This window comes from Alternaria novae-zelandiae, assembly GCF_023758075.1.
Source record: "Alternaria novae-zelandiae strain BMP 2774 chromosome Unknown scaffold_12, whole genome shotgun sequence".
In the NCBI taxonomy this organism is placed as follows: domain Eukaryota; kingdom Fungi; phylum Ascomycota; class Dothideomycetes; order Pleosporales; family Pleosporaceae; genus Alternaria; species Alternaria novae-zelandiae.
In genome coordinates, this window is record NW_026056972.1 from 686,708 (window position 1) to 702,598 (window position 15,891).

General features: G+C 52.9%; 6 protein-coding genes across 6 annotated transcripts; 5 read left to right on the top strand and 1 right to left on the bottom strand.

The window, feature by feature from the left end:
* Window positions 1-493: 493 nt before the first annotated feature.
* On the top strand, window positions 494-954 carry J4E88_006343 (uncharacterized protein; the record flags this gene model as incomplete). The annotated part of the gene is made up of 3 exons (XM_049399969.1): window positions 494-636; window positions 688-777; window positions 834-954. The coding sequence occupies 3 exons, from the start codon at window positions 494-496 to the stop codon at window positions 952-954; spliced, it is 354 nt and encodes a 117-aa protein (XP_049254280.1).
* A 344-nt stretch (window positions 955-1,298) lies between these two features.
* J4E88_006344 (uncharacterized protein) lies at window positions 1,299-2,239 on the top strand (the record flags this gene model as incomplete). Its single annotated transcript, XM_049399970.1, has 2 exons — window positions 1,299-1,434; window positions 1,485-2,239. 2 exons carry the CDS (start codon window positions 1,299-1,301, stop codon window positions 2,237-2,239), a joined length of 891 nt encoding a protein of 296 aa, XP_049254281.1.
* Window positions 2,240-2,444: 205 nt separating this feature from the next.
* Window positions 2,445-3,930, top strand: J4E88_006345 (uncharacterized protein; the record flags this gene model as incomplete). Its single annotated transcript, XM_049399971.1, has 3 exons — window positions 2,445-2,452; window positions 2,644-3,624; window positions 3,870-3,930. 3 exons carry the CDS (start codon window positions 2,445-2,447, stop codon window positions 3,928-3,930), a joined length of 1,050 nt encoding a protein of 349 aa, XP_049254282.1.
* Window positions 3,931-5,472: 1,542 nt separating this feature from the next.
* Window positions 5,473-7,258, top strand: ELP3 (Elongator subunit; the record flags this gene model as incomplete). The annotated part of the gene is made up of 2 exons (XM_049399972.1): window positions 5,473-5,776; window positions 5,928-7,258. 2 exons carry the CDS (start codon window positions 5,473-5,475, stop codon window positions 7,256-7,258), a joined length of 1,635 nt encoding a protein of 544 aa, XP_049254283.1.
* A 323-nt stretch (window positions 7,259-7,581) lies between these two features.
* J4E88_006347 (uncharacterized protein) lies at window positions 7,582-8,070 on the bottom strand (the record flags this gene model as incomplete). The annotated part of the gene is made up of 4 exons (XM_049399973.1): window positions 7,582-7,659; window positions 7,710-7,802; window positions 7,915-7,972; window positions 8,030-8,070. 4 exons carry the CDS (start codon window positions 8,068-8,070, stop codon window positions 7,582-7,584), a joined length of 270 nt encoding a protein of 89 aa, XP_049254284.1.
* Window positions 8,071-11,380: 3,310 nt separating this feature from the next.
* Window positions 11,381-14,623, top strand: J4E88_006348 (uncharacterized protein; the record flags this gene model as incomplete). Its single annotated transcript, XM_049399974.1, has 3 exons — window positions 11,381-11,462; window positions 11,544-14,343; window positions 14,395-14,623. The coding sequence occupies 3 exons, from the start codon at window positions 11,381-11,383 to the stop codon at window positions 14,621-14,623; spliced, it is 3,111 nt and encodes a 1,036-aa protein (XP_049254285.1).
* Between the last annotated feature and the right edge of the window lie 1,268 nt (window positions 14,624-15,891).

Below are 15,891 nucleotides of genomic sequence, written 5' to 3' on the forward strand. Positions count from 1 at the left end.
TAGATAAATTCCGTTGGCCCTGCGGAGCTCAGGCCTGGGATGGCCCAGAGAAAGAATGCAAACAAAGATACCATGTCTAATCTGTGTTATATGGTGTGATTCTATAGCCTTTGACTCACACTGGGCTGGTACCTTTGCTCGGTGCACTAGCCAAAGCGTTCATTGCCAGCCAACCATATGCGAGCTGTCATTTCGAACCGAAGGCCGGATCTGGGATTTTTAAGTGGGTGGGCCCGTGAACGTAGGGATGTAAGGCTGAAGGCGCAGGGTATGACGTTCCTCGCCGTTGCCCCACGCGACAGGCTACCATAAACACCCTTGAACAAGACTACTATAACCACGACCGCAATCCGCAACAAGATCCTTTCAGACAGAACCTCTTCAGCACAAACTACAACATCTGCAACTTGCTACACGACCTTAAAACCGTCCACATCTGAAAACTTTTGATCAAGTCTTCCGCCTTTACATCAACCGCAACTACCCTACCGCAATGGCCACCAACGTCCTCACCCCTCGCGACACCAACGCGCAAGTCAAGCCCATGTCTTCCCCAGAGAAGGACGCCGAGAAGAAGGACTCCAAGAGCCTCGATTACCACCGTCAAGTTCTGCAGTCGCGCCTAGACAACGGACAGTGAGTTCATACATGTTCATATACCACTGCGCATCACTAATAATACTCCAGAGAGCAGAAGTTTGTCTCGCCGTCGGACGACATCATGAGCCCCGCGACACAAAAGTTGCAGGCTTTCAAGACCAAGCACGCCATGAAGAAGTAAGTCGCTATCCAACTATATACCAGCGATGAATGGTAGACTAACGCACGTCTAGATCGAAGCCGCAGACGCTGTTTAAGAAGACGAGCGCAAAGAACTTCGAGTCGAACAAGGGCAGCGGCACACTCATGTTCGCCGATATCCCCAAGAAGGACGCGAAGGAGGAAGACGTGTAGACATGGGCTCACAGCCATTCTTGTTTAGCGTGTACAGCATCGGTTTTCTTCTCGGGCGCAATTGTCATCTGTATACCCTATTGCGGCTTGCATGCCTTCGGATGATGGGCTGGTTCTGGAGTTTTGATTACGGATGAATGACTACGAGGCTCATGACTACATATATTGATGAGACGAGACGGGATGAAATGGAACAACGTTATCATGCATTACTATCTTCAGACTAGGTTCTATGCATGTGTAAAGCTGCATGCGCCCAAATGGATACCCCGTCTATCTTGGGAATAGTCGCCGAGGCGCATGTTGTACCCTACTCTAGCCGCATCACCGTTCCCACGCACACGATGACACAACCACCGTCGGAGCAACAAGCCGTCCAAGACGAGATAGCCGATCTCGAAAGACGGCTTCAGGATGCGAAAGCCCGATTGAACCCAAATACCGTCGCAGCGACACCATCGTCGCCCGCAAATGACGCAGGTCCGTTATCGCTCACCCATCCACCCAACTCCCAACCTAACACCCCCCAGCCCTCCACGCGCTCCTCCTCCTCGCCGACTCCGCGCTCCCACTAGGTTCCTTCGCCTTCAGCTCCGGTCTAGAATCCTATCTCGCGCACCACAAGCCGTCGCCGCCATCAGCGTCACAGTTACCCGCGTTCCACACCTTCCTCCGCTTATCGCTCTCAACACTCGCAAGCACATCGCTGCCCTACGTGCTAGCCGGGTACCGCACGCCGCAAGCCATCGAGACATTGGACAATGACTTTGACGCGAGTACACCGTGTACCGTTGCGCGACGGGCGAGCATAGCACAGGGCCGCGCGTTGCTGGCGGTTTGGGATCGCAGTTTTAGGGCGCAGTATAACGGGCCTAAGGCGACGGCGTTGGAGTATGCTGAGAACGGGGGGGTGGGTAGTGAAGTAGCGATTAAAGCGCTCACGGCCTTTTCTGCTGCACTGCGCACTTCAGAGCATATCAACGTGCACCTCGCGCCGCTGTGGGGTCTTGTCACGAGTATCCTGGCTGTTCCGCTGCAACAGGCTGCGTACTTGTTCCTCTTTTCACATGCACGCACTGTGGTTAGTGCGGCTGTGAGAGCGAGCGTTATGGGACCGTATCAGGCGCAGGCGGTCCTTGCGAGCGCCGAGTTGCAGGATAGGATTAGGGGACTGGTCGATGAGGGGTGGGATAGGACGGTGGAGGATGCGGGGCAGAGTGTGCCGGTTATGGATCTTTGGGTTGGGAGACATGAGAAGTTGTATTCGAGGATCTTTAACTCATGAATGACTGATCTGAAAAGCAATGTGGATGGGCTAGCGATGCATGGAACCGGACAGATGCGGGTGCTACCTCAAGCTTCCGTGGCTGGCAGGTTTCCTACCTTCCGGCTGTGACCGATGCATCAAGCCTTTGCATCCGTAGGTTACTAAATCTACGAGGTTGATGGTGTTCAGACAAACTTCAGTTCCAGCCACTCGTTGTCCAATCATGACCTCGTGGGCTCTCGATTCGCGCATGAAGAGCTCGGCTTACGGCGCGTGACTACAGTGCCTCATCGGCGCGGCAAGGCAACGATGATAAGAAAGTTATCTTGACATGTTTGCTGTTTCACAGGAGCACAACTTGCTGGTTGGTGATGCCCTTGGAGGGACTTTCATGCTTACTTGACTCCACTTTACATTCGCAGTGCTGGCACCATGTTCCTTTCGATCCTCACCAACTGGCTCACAGCCACCACCTTCTCTAATCCCTCCAGCAACGCACTCCAATCGCCTCTCTTTGATCCCGCTAACAAGTTCCCGTGGATCCAACGCTTCGCCTCAATCGGCGACTCCTACGCCGCGGGCCTAGGATCCGGCACACGTCTCGACTGGTCATGCTCCCGCTACACCTCCTCCTACCCCAACATCCTACAAACCACACTCCTCGGGCCCAACCCAAACCGCACCCACCAGTTCCTCGCCTGTTCCGGATCTACCAGCACGGAGATCTTGGAAACCCAGATCCCGGCTTTACAAGATAACCTCGACCTCCTCACCATCTCCGCCGGCGGCAACGACATCGGCCTAACACCCATACTAAGCAACTGCATCTACCAATTCTATCTATCAGGCGAGGATGCGTGCCAGACGGCTATCAATGAAGCACGAGCTCGGATAGCAAATGAAACAGAACTCTACCACAACGTGACCCTCCTCCTCAACGCCGCGAAACCAAAGATGAACCAAGACCACGGTGTGATATACTACACAGGCTACGCATCCTTCTTCGGCGCCTCAGACTCCACCTGCGACAACGTCACCTGGGCCGTCTGGAAAGACGTCGAATGGACAAAACAATACCTCACGCGCGCCCTACGCCAGGAGCTGAACGACATGGTCCGCGCCGTCAACGCCATCTTATTCAAAGCCGTTAGCGACTCTGGTCCAAACGTCCGTTTCATAGATTACGACGCGGAGGTTACTGAGGCACGGGGTCGCTACTGCGAACCCCGTGTCCTAGAACCATCTCCTAATCGCGCCGGCCTCGTCTTCTACGAATGGAACACCGTGGATACGGGGGAGAATAGAACGGCGCTGCAGAATAGGACGGGCGGTGATGTACCGAAGGGGTCGTTTGAGGCGGGGATTGCGAGGGATGTTGGTAGGACGGTGGAGGAACATCCGGGGTGGGAGGTTGATCCTAAGAAGGGGTTTGTGGATAAGGGGAAGGGGGTGGGGGTTGAAGGGGGATTGGGTGATGGGATTCATTGGTTGTTGCCGGATAGCTATAAGAGGGTTTTTCATTTGAGGCCGGGGGGACATGGGATTGTGGCGGGGATGGTGGTGGAGAGTTTGGAGAGGGAGGTGAGGTGGAGGGGTGGTGAGGTGGAGGACCTTTAGGTTTGTTCTACTTCTTGGATGACAGTATTAGTGGTATCCACGTCTTCTCCTTCGACTTCTCTCCCTTCGTCGCCATCCGCATCGCCATCTAACTCACCATTCCAATCCCAGTCCACAACCTCCCCCTCCTCCCTCACCCTCCTATCCATCTCCCCAATCCTCCCCCTAACATCCCCCAAACACTTTCCCAACAAATTCTCCCCCCACCACTCCCTATACCCCTCCGCCTCAAACGCCCTATACCCAATGCCCCACACTCTATCCCTGCGTCCCGCCTCCGCAAGTTCCCTCTCTCCCGTCCCCAGCAAAACACTCCTCATATGTCTATTCCCGTTCCCGGGCCCCGTGAATTTATACCAGTTCCCCACCCGCGCAACCCGGCTTTTCACTACGGTCCAGGCGGTGAACGAGAAATTGGTGATGCGCTGACCGTGTTTCTTTTGCGTCTTTGGGTCTGGGGTCGAGAGGATTAAGGCGCAGGTGGGGAAGTCGGAGAAGAAAAGGGACTTGCAGTACATGTAGGATTGTTCGGCGCAGGTGAAGGATAGGAACGGGATTGGGTTGCCGGGGGAGGTGGAGGCGTGGGTTGATAGGATTGAGGATGCTGAGGTGGTTGTCGAGGATGGGGTAGAAGGGGGTGGCGGTGGTGGTGGTGCGAGATCAACGAGCCATTGGAGTGATGCGATGGGGATGCTGAAGGGGCTGGGGTGCCATTGGCAGAATATGCCGTAGGGCTTTTCGTTTGGCATGTAGAAGAATATTGTTCCTTTCTCTTCGTCTTCTTCGGTGGGTGCGGGTTTCTTTGGTGGACGGCCCGAGGGGTGTGGTTTGCGCTTTCCCATTGCGTAGTATAAGTGTGGGCTGAGTCGTGAGACCTTGTGAGACGAGTGGATGTGATGGAAACAAGAAAGAGCGCTCCTTCGGAAAGTCTGGATTATTCGGAACTCCCGAGGTCGTCAGGTGCTTGGTGATGAGTCGTAAGCTAGTACTGTAGTACCATGGTTTGCAAAGGGCGTAAGGGCGACATATCTAGTTTACCAATTTCTAGTAAAGCTTTCTAATGCAAATGCTACGGCTGCTGACTGTGTACCCTTCTCAGGTTCTTGTAGCGTCGAACATATCGGGTCACTACTTTCTCACGTAACTATCAAGACAGGGGGAACAGGCTAGTCTGGTCAGTCTCAGTATATACATCTCTGAGTGTGTGTACTCGGGGAGTTTGCACAGTGATTGAATGGTGTCTCCGCGACAGTAGTTTAGAATGAGAGTTGGTCCTGCCCAGTGAATGGAGCTCATGGCCTGGATGCCTCGTGTGAACAAATGAAAGTAAACAGAATGGTAAGTCCATCATGAATCACGGGTCTAGCAAAGTCATTCGTGCTTCATGGGTACGAATGCAAGGGTTTGAAAACAAATTAATGAGACCATGTCGAAGTTTGGGGCGCGCATCGATGGAGCAGATGAGTGAGTTCGTGGGAGCTGAAGTCTGGCAAGTTGAAGCGATCACACTAGTACAGAAGCGACCTAGCTCCGAATAAATCCCACCCCCACCCGTGACTTCCACATCCAGAGTCTGAGTCCTCAAGATTCGCCATCTGTAAACCGCAAACACCAAACAATAAAATCTGCCCACCATGGCGACTATGACGGTGACAGAGACGCAGCATAAGAGGAGGCTACCAAAGAATGTCAAATTGCCACCCGAGAATGAACGTTACATGCGTGCGTGCGCAGACATCGCCTCAGCGCTCATTCAGGACTATGAATCCCAGGCCGACGGTTCAAAACCTAAGAAGGATCTGAACCTGAACTCGCTACGAGGTCAGATCGCGAAGAAGCACTACCTTAAGAGCCAGCCTCCGCTCACGGCGATTATCGCGGCTGTGCCTGAGCACTACAAGAAATATATCCTCCCGAAGCTCATCGCCAAGCCGATCCGTACGTTGCCCTCAACGATATTGCATAAGTATTGTGAGACTGATGTGCTTTGTAGGTACATCATCTGGTATTGCAGTAGTGGCGGTCATGTGCAAACCTCACCGGTGCCCACACATTGCCTACACTGGTAATATCTGTGTATACTGTCCAGGAGGTCCAGACTCCGACTTTGAGTACTCAACACAGTCCTACACAGGTTACGAGCCAACATCTATGCGCGCTATTCGAGCGCGATATGATCCTTACGAGCAGGCTCGTGGACGAGTCGACCAGATTAAGTCGCTCGGTCACAGTGTCGACAAAGTCGAGTACATCATTATGGGTGGCACATTCATGTCACTACCAGAGTCATATCGGGACGAGTTCATCTCACAACTACACAACGCGCTTTCGGGATATCAAACCAAAGACGTTGACGAGGCTGTTGCCGCCGGTGAGATGAGTAACATAAAGTGCGTGGGTATCACCATCGAAACACGACCAGATTACTGTTTGGATCAACATCTTTCCTCCATGTTGCGGTACGGATGCACACGTCTCGAGATCGGTGTACAGTCCCTTTACGAAGATGTAGCGCGCGACACGAACCGAGGCCACACTGTCGCAGCCGTAGCGAAAACCTTCTGTCTTTCCAAGGACGCCGGATTCAAGGTGGTTTCGCACATGATGCCTGACCTGCCTAACGTTGGTATGGAGCGCGATCTCGATCAATTCGTAGAGTACTTCTCGAACCCAGATTTCCGCACCGATGGACTCAAAATCTATCCTACACTTGTCATCCGCGGCACAGGACTGTACGAACTCTGGCGGACAGGAAGATACAAGAACTACACCCCAAACGCTCTCATCGATATCGTTGCCCGCATCTTGGCCCTAGTACCGCCGTGGACGCGTATCTACCGCGTGCAGCGCGATATCCCCATGCCGCTTGTCACATCCGGTGTTGAGAATGGTAACTTGCGGGAGTTGGCGCTGGCAAGGATGAAGGACTTTGGTACCTCGTGTCGCGATGTGCGAACACGTGAGGTCGGCATCAACGAAGTGAAGCATAAGATCCGGCCCGACCAGGTTGAGTTGGTACGTCGGGACTACACAGCTAACGGCGGTTGGGAAACATTCCTTGCGTACGAAGACCCAAAACAGGACATCTTGATCGCCCTGCTTCGTCTACGACAATGTTCGAAAGAACACACTTTCCGGCCAGAGTTGACTGGCCAGCCCTCTTCGCTGGTACGCGAACTGCACGTCTACGGGTCTGCTGTTCCTATACATGCTAGAGACCCAAAGAGATTCCAGCATCAAGGTTATGGTACGCTTTTGATGGAGGAGGCAGAGCGGATAGCCAAGGAAGAGCATGGAAGCAGTAAGATCAGTGTTATCTCTGGTGTTGGTGTGCGGAGTTACTACGGCAAACTGGGTTACTGGCTTGACGGCCCGTACATGAGCAAGACGCTCGAGCCGCTGTGGGAGAGGGACTGGTAGATGGGAACGTCGTGGCTGGCGCTTTTTGGCGTTCGTGCATGGATCGGACCTAATGCTTCACTTGACAGATATGCAGGGCTCATGCACATGTACAGATAGCATATATTACGCTAATCCAATGTCTTGCTACGGAAATGTATGAACCCGCCTGTGCCCGCTGAACGCCGTGTCTCATATTACAATGTACAAGTGCCCCCTTGCCTCCCCTCCACAGGCGCAATGACGCGTGCCTGTCCTAATGCTTCATCGTCGCATTCAAAGATTCTTTAGATGATACCGCGTCTTATCTTACCCCTCGGTCGTGTTTCGCATTCTGTTCAGGATTATGACAGGCTTATCGCGCCGCGACGGCTTTCGCGCATGTGGAGGAAGGCCTGCAGGCCACAGAAGACAAAGAAGCCCTGGAAAGACGTTAGCAAACTGCGATGTTCTCTCCCCCATTTCAACGTACAATGTATATGAAGACAGCACCGAACACAGCGCCGGCAACTGCGCCACCATCCTCGGGGTCTTCATGTCCTCCCATAACGGTGCCGCTGTGTCCCTGCGAGTTGCGTGTTAGCATTAGTTCCGCTTTACAGTTCTCATAACCAGTCGCGATAGTGAGTTCGAAGGTATTCGTCCTTGTCGGAACCATGGGCGCGAGGCAGACGTACTTTGAACAGAGCTCCGATCGTGGAGAGAATGACGATGGCAAAGAGCGACACGACGATGCTAGCACTCCGTTAGCTTCCTTGCTGTTCCTTCTTCGCCGGGATTTTTCGTGCATACCACGTCCATGCATTCATCGCGGAAACAACGGGCTTCACCATGATGGGCGACTTGGAGCTTCGGTATCGCGCGGCGGCGGGTAGCTTATCGGCGGCGGTGGCGGCGCTTCGATCGTGATACCGTTAGGTAGTTCGCTACCTGTATTGGCGATGGAGAGGATATTGTAGGAGGAGATGGGGTTTGGAGGTGGTCGACGTCGATGGTTGCGGTTGGATGAGGTGCCTGAGCCTGGAATCGTCATGTCTTGCGACGCCTGCCGATGCGCGTGGGTCCGTGCACCGCATCTGATGCAGGTGAACCGGGAACTTCCCGAACATCGACATTCATTCCATTCCCCATCGACGCCGCAGAACCCTCATAGAACGGCTCGCCATCACAATTCGCGCTACCTTCGAAGCTGAATACAGATATCATGTCTCACTAGGCTGGACGACATAATTTCTTGTACCATCATCACGACAACGGAAGACGGCAATGGACTAGAAACCTGGCTTCACCACATTGAACGACTCCCATCAGCTCGTGGACCCCATCCACACCGACATACATAAGCTCCTCATCTATTGTCCTGAGAGCTCAAGATGGATAGTAGCGTTGATGCCTTCCGCTTCCTCGACCTTCCCAAAGACATCCGGTTATTAGTATACGATTACTTGCAGCCCGAGAGTCACTTGGTATCAATCTTTGGAGACCACCGTTGCCTCTGGTATACCAAATTAAGGCCTTCCACAGCACTATTATTAGTCAACCGCCTTCTGTGCGACGAGATCAGAGCCTACTTCGGCAACGGCTTCCCGGGGCAACCTATCACGCTTGTCGCCGTGGAGGGACATGGCACGTTTGCACTGCGCTTTCTAGAAGCTCTCACCTCGGGTCATCACTTGGATACGCTGTCCAAAGAGAACCATGGCGACGCCGGCATGCCTGTCGAACTCTCCAAGTTTACGCAGATGATACCGACCCGTCAACTGAGGATGCGTGTTCAGAGTATCGATCAAACGCGTTGCGAAAGTAAGACGTCCCCACTTACTGAATTCGACGATACAACGCTCCAGAAAGTCTATCGTCTCTGTGTGCTAAGAATGCGCAAAGAGACACACTTTCAGTTAAGAGTTCTGTTCCCAAACGGGAAAGTAAAAGGCGACAGGGATTTGCGCTACTTACTCACGGGAAGAGCCAATACTCACCCGGAAGACGTTCGTTCATTTGAGGTGACTGTGATCTTTACGGCTACACCGCCACCCGATGCTATTCCGTCACGGGCTGAGATAGGGATAATGTATGGAGAGAGTGCTATTGATGCGAAGAACATTAAGCTGCAATCGGAGGCCATGACAGAGCAGGAACTCGACGTTTGGCGAACCGGTCGTTTCTACAACTACGATGACTACCACGACAACCACGACAACCACGACTGCCACACCTACCACAACTACTACTGAGAGCTTTGGACATAGTCTTCGTGATGATATGGGTTATCTTGTCCCGTTTTGACCACGGCTGGATCTTGGCTTTGGGACCTGATGCAAGTCTGAGTAAAAGGAGGTATAACTTCATTCGCACACGCTAGGTCTCCACTTTGGAAACTGTGGAACCTGGGAACTCTGAATGCCTTTGTAGCGATCGCGTATATTGCTGAGTTGTGGATTTGTAGTGTCAACCAATCTTTTGATACTGATCACATCCTACGCTGGGCTTGATGAACAACTCTCCTCCGTCCCCACTATGTGAATATCCCATAAATTCTGCGAACGGTCTCTGCGTGCAGTCGTGAGAGCAGCTCCTTTTCTTCAGCGTTCTGTTTGCTTGCCATCCTAGTGATCAGATACAAGCAACCTTATCAGGTTCCCGCCATGCGTCCAGGTTCTGCTCTGTTGCCACATGCCAATTCGCAAGGCGTATCTGGGATGTGGTCCATTGAGCCTGTAACTGGGAAGTCGGGTAGCTTCCTTGAATCATTATCGCAGCCCAGGTTGTGTTGGTCGGGCTCTTCCGAGTTGGGATATCATGGTCCGCATGTAGGCGAGTTCTTTAGGTGTGGCCAATTCCGTGGGCAAACAATCGCCAACCGGAGACTGTTCTATTCGTGTGATAGAATCTTGCGTAGCGTGACTGTCGGGGACTAAGACAAAGTTGCATCGTATGTTTCCTTGCCTGGATACAGCCGTGTTCATGGGCTCTGCTCGATCGCTACCAGAATCCATAAGTGTAAGGTTGTTTGCCCTTATCAAGAACCGGTATTCTACGTGAGCATTGTGCCGCAGCTTCCTCACAGCGAATTCGAAGTAACTCCGAGTGAGTAACCTCGCCCGTTTCCGCTCACGACCGAAGAAGTATTCTCTTGTAGGAGAGTAGAAAAAGAATTGATGGAGCAATCTGATGGGGCTTTTTAAAACCGAGTCGGGCACATCTGCGTGCTCGAATGCAGCTGCATTAATGCGCTCTTGTAGTATATGTTGTTGATCAGAGTCGTAAGCCATGGATAGCGTGCGAGAAATATCTCGCACATGCTCGGATGATTTGACAATGTAGATTACAAGCGGTTCACCAAGACGCTGTTGGCGCGTCGCCACTCGTGCTTCGTCCCTGAGCTGGCGTGACGCTTGGGCGACTGCCGGATCTATTGTGGCCACCTCATAGGCAATCCCCATTTCCGGGAAAGATAAAGGCTTGATGCACCGATTGAGTAGGTGTTCATAGATCAGGAATCGGATGTCTTTGGGAAGATCCATGAAGCGAAGGAACGTTGCGAGAGGTGTAGCGTCGGGGTCATGTTCTTTGGCGACACCAGATGGCTCGCGCGCGATCCGGGCATGCGTGGAGAGATCTTCTGAAGTGAACATGGCGTTGCTGATTAGTCGAAAACCTCTATTGAAAGTGTAGCAGATCTTCTTGCTTTACGCGTCTTCGGACTTGCAGCGGGACATTCAGCGCTAGTCCGTAAACGGATGAGATGGCAGCCTGGAATCAATCACGTGCTACCGTCTCCAGCACGCGACGCGTCTTCCCCACCCACATCCCACCTACATGACAAGCTTGCAGTGATTGTTGTACATTTCCGAGACAGTGTTGTACAGCAGACGCCGTTTGCGCACTTTTCTCTACGAAGCCCTGCAATCCTTGCTTTTCTGCGACCTTGTCCCTGAATTTGCCACCTGAGGCGTGAACGCGCGACGGGCTATCGGCGCAAAAGGGCCAGGGGTATCTACCCTTCGACAATTAGTGCTTCTTGTCATCTCACCCCTCCGTCGAAGTTACAGTCTTTCGTTCAATCCGTTCATCAGTGTTCGCTGCGCGTTCCTCGATCTCTGTCGCATTTTCACTTGCTTTTCCTTTCACCAATTCATCATAATGGCGCCCCGGCGATCAACCCGCAAGTCGACTGGTGTCGCGAATGACGTCGCCACCGCACCTTCCCCAGCGCCGACAACTGGTATGTACAGGCTGACTTTGACCTTCACTTTGGCTTAGCAAGTGAATGCTGTGCATCATTCTTGCGCTAATGCGATTACAGCCCTGGTAGAATCCTCCCTGGCTGATAGTCGCCACAAACAGACGCGCCCTCGTACCTCTCGATCTTTCATCCCCGACTCTTCCGATCACGAGAGCGAAACCATCGAGCCCGAGGTGCCTCAATCATCCGCCAGCGCCCGCCGCGTGTTGAAAGAAGTTAGAGTCCCCGCCATGAAGTCCAAGAAGGCGCCCGCCACTCGCGGACGGCTAGCAGGGCTCAACGCGCAACAAGCAGGACAAGAGAGTTCGACCGCCTCACCCTCCCTGGAGAACTCAGACTACGAAACACAAGGAACCAGCATCTCGACTACGCCAGCTGCGTCAGTCAGTCGTGGCAAGAAGCCCGCCCGTAGTCGGCTGAACAACGCTACGACGCCTTCGCAGAGCACCTCATCCAAACGATCTCGCACCGCCGTGTCAGACTCCGAATCTGACTCCGAAAACTGGACGCTCGACATGGACGCTGAGATCGCTGCACAAATGCAGTTGGAGGACGATGAGGATGCGCCACACAGCAAGCGCCAGAAGATCAAGGACGAGGACGATGAGGACATGCTATCCGAGGATGAGCCCATCGCGCCTTCGCGTCGCAAGAAGGCGCCCTCATACATGGGCAAGGGCAAGGGCAAAGCCAAGGTCGAGGAGGTCTTCAGCGATGACGACGCAGATTCAATGACAGCTGTTCTGTCGTCAGCACCATCTTACAAAGGCAAGGGCAAAGGCAAGGCCAAGGCTCAGTCTTCAGCAAAGCGTGGTCGTCCTGCACGCTCTAGTGCGAAGAAGGCAACGTTCAAGGAAGAGGACTTTCTCGATGACGAGGAGTCTGACGGCGGCGAGTTTCGTCCTGATGATGTGGATGACGCCGAGTCTTTGCTTAACGATGTCGAGACACCAATGGCTAGCGACAGCGATGAAGAGCCTTTGATGACGACAAGTGACCGTCTGAAGAAGATTGCTGCGGCGCGCCAACCGAAAGCATCTGGAGGCCGGAAGAAGAAGCTCACCCGCGGCGACAAAGACGAAGCGACTGATCGTCGGGCGAGGTATGCGCACATCGCGGACAAGTGGGAGCGGAAGCGGGCCATGAACCGTGAACGAGCCGAGCAACAGCATCCAAAGCTGAAGACTATGTGGAAGACTCTGGAGGACATCCCCGTTCTGGAGGTTCAGCAGGCAGAGCAACCAGAGTCTATTACCCGACGATTGAAGCCATTTCAACTTGAGGGTCTTAGCTGGATGATTCGGCAGGAGAAAACTCACTACAAGGGTGGGCTGCTCGGAGATGAGATGGGTATGGGCAAGACTATCCAGGCCGTCTCTCTGATCATGTCCGATTACCCTGCAAAGCAGCCGACGCTCGTATGTGTCCCGCCAGTTGCTCTGATGCAATGGTCCAACGAGATCCGCGAGTACACAAACAACAAGCTCAAGGTTCTGGTATACCACGGCACGAACGCCAAGTGCAAGAAGATGTCGATCAAGGAGCTCAAGTCCTACGACGTAATCATGGTTTCGTACAACTCTCTGGAATCGCTGCATCGCAAGGAAACCAAAGGATGGTCCCGCGGTGAGGATATCGTCAAGGAGGCATCACCACTCCACGCCATCCACTATCACCGCCTTATCCTGGACGAAGCGCATAGTATCAAGTCTCGCAACACCGGTGTAGCTAAGGCTTGCTTTGCGCTGACTGGTGACTACAAGTGGTGCTTGTCTGGCACGCCAGTCCAGAATCGCATCGGAGAGTTCTTCTCACTTCTTCGCTTCCTGGAAGTTCGTCCATTTGCGGACTACTTCTGCCGTTCATGCAAGTGCGAGAAGCTGCATTGGGCCACCGACGATGACCACATGTGTGTTGCCTGCAACCACGGTGCTTCTGAGCACATCTCAGTGTTCAACCAGGAGCTGCTCAACCCAATCACTGGCGATGACCATAAGCTCCGCGAGGAGGCCTTGACAAAGCTTCACTTGATCACTGCTCGCATCATGTTACGACGTATGAAGCGCGATCATACCAACTCCATGGAGTTGCCGATGAAGGACATCATCATCCACCAAGAGTTCTTCAGTGAGGTGGAGCGCGACTTCTCAACCTCGATCATGTCGAACTCCGCCCGCAAATTCGATACTTACGTTGCGCAGGGTGTCATGCTCAACAACTACGCCAACATCTTCGGTCTTATCATGCAAATGCGACAGGTCGCCAACCATCCCGATCTTTTGCTAAAGAAGAACGCGGCGGAAGGTGCTGGCAATGTCTACGTGTGCAATATCTGCGATGAGCCCGCCGAGGACGCAGTACGTTCTCACTGCCGTCACGAGTTCTGTCGCGCTTGCATCAAGGACTTCATGGAGACCTGCGAAGCCTCTGGCACGGACGCAGATTGCCCTCGCTGCCACATCGCCCTGTCTATCGACTTTGAACAGCCAGAGCTTGAGCAAGACGAGGACTCTGTCAAGAAGACGTCGATCATCAACCGCATTAAGATGGAGAACTGGACTTCTTCCACCAAAATTGAGATGTTGGTATACGACCTCTACAAGCTTCGGAGCAAGAAGCAGACACTCAAGTCCATCGTCTTCAGTCAGTTCACGTCGATGTTGCAGCTCATCGAGTGGCGTCTGCGTCGTGCCGGTTTCAACACTGTCATGTTAGATGGCAGCATGACTCCTGCACAGCGCCAGAAGAGCATCGATCACTTCATGACCAACCCGGATGTTGAGGTCTTCCTCGTCTCCCTCAAGGCTGGTGGCGTCGCTCTCAACCTTACTGAAGCATCCAGGGTATTCATCGTCGACCCGTAAGTATTAATCTTTGCCATATCTTTCCACAGAACGCTAATAAGACGCAGGTGGTGGAACCCAGCAGCGGAGTGGCAGTCTGCCGATCGATGCCATCGTATCGGTCAACGTCGTCCTTGTGTGATCACTCGCCTCTGTATCGAGGACAGTGTAGAGTCGCGTATGGTCGCGTTGCAAGAAAAGAAGGCCGCTATGATTGCTGGTACCGTGAACAACGACAAGGTCGCCATGGACCGCCTCAGCCCTGAGGATTTGCAGTTCCTTTTCCGTGGTACCTAGTCGCAGAAGCAGTTTCACGTCTTCACAGGAGTATAGATGACAGGGATTTCGGGTTGTCGCATTATCCATGAGGCGTTTGTCGGTCAGCGACGCATGGGATCGATCGATCTACGGTAGACACCTTTTTTTGTTTTACCACAGGCGTTACAGACGTGGAGCGCAGTTCAACGATCGGAACGATGCATAGCGCCTCGGTACCTTTCGATACCTTTTCAAGTAGAGTTATACCCGTTTACATCACTGTATAGTACGCTGTCTAGTGAATGCATTTTACTACATGTGAACTTCAGAGCTTCTGAATTTACCGCCTTCTCTTAGTCGTGTGTGCTGTCCATACGCTCAAGTGAGATCCATGTAGGCTGCCGTCTAGCGTAGTAATGGCAGGGATGCTACAGCTCGTCCAACTGCCACGGGGTCTTGCAGGTACGGTAAGGAGTGCAATCTCATACACAGCGATAGCTCGCGCAGCTCGATGGATATGGCAGGTGTGCAACGCTTTACCTTTTATTGTCAATTTTGGGTAGAAAGCTGCGGGTAAGGTTTACCCTTTGACACCCATCCCATCGCTCCTGCGACGATTTAGCTACCTACAATAAACTTCCTTCACCCAAAAACATCTCAGTACCCTATTTCCAATACACAGAATCGCATCCGCGGAACCGAGGAGATGTTCACAAAGCCATGTTGCAGCGGTATTTGTGGTACGTAATTTTACGTAAAGCCCAACTTGCTGCGCGTGGACCTTTACTCAGATCGTCGCGCATGTGCAAGGTCAACGTCAGAGTAAATGGGCGTATTTGCGCATTCGAATGGTGCAGGAGCGGACAAAGTACCGTTGTTTGACAGCTGGACCCGGGAATAAATTGCGCGATGAGGGACTTTGGTTGCACGTTCGTGCTTTTGACGGTCCGCTCCCGGAGCCATTGAACTTTAATCTCTTTGAGCTGTTGATCTGCTTTCTGTTTTACTTATCCATTCGCATGGAAAGGTTTTGTTTGTTTTGTGTTTACATTGGTCAGTATGAGTGTGTTCTCTGCAGCCAGGGAATGGGACCTTGATATCGATCGCTACCTCAATCGCATCATTCCTCCTTCACCGCTGCACAAGCTTCCGACGCCGGTGTCGAGGTTCCTTGGGTATAGAAGGGAGACGCGTCAAGATGTTGGGAACATACTTGGAGCGTTCTGGTCGTTGTTGGGCGCGTTCTGCGGTCTGGCGGTCGTAGCGGCAGTCTTCAATAATACGGACAGCATACAATGGCATCAGCC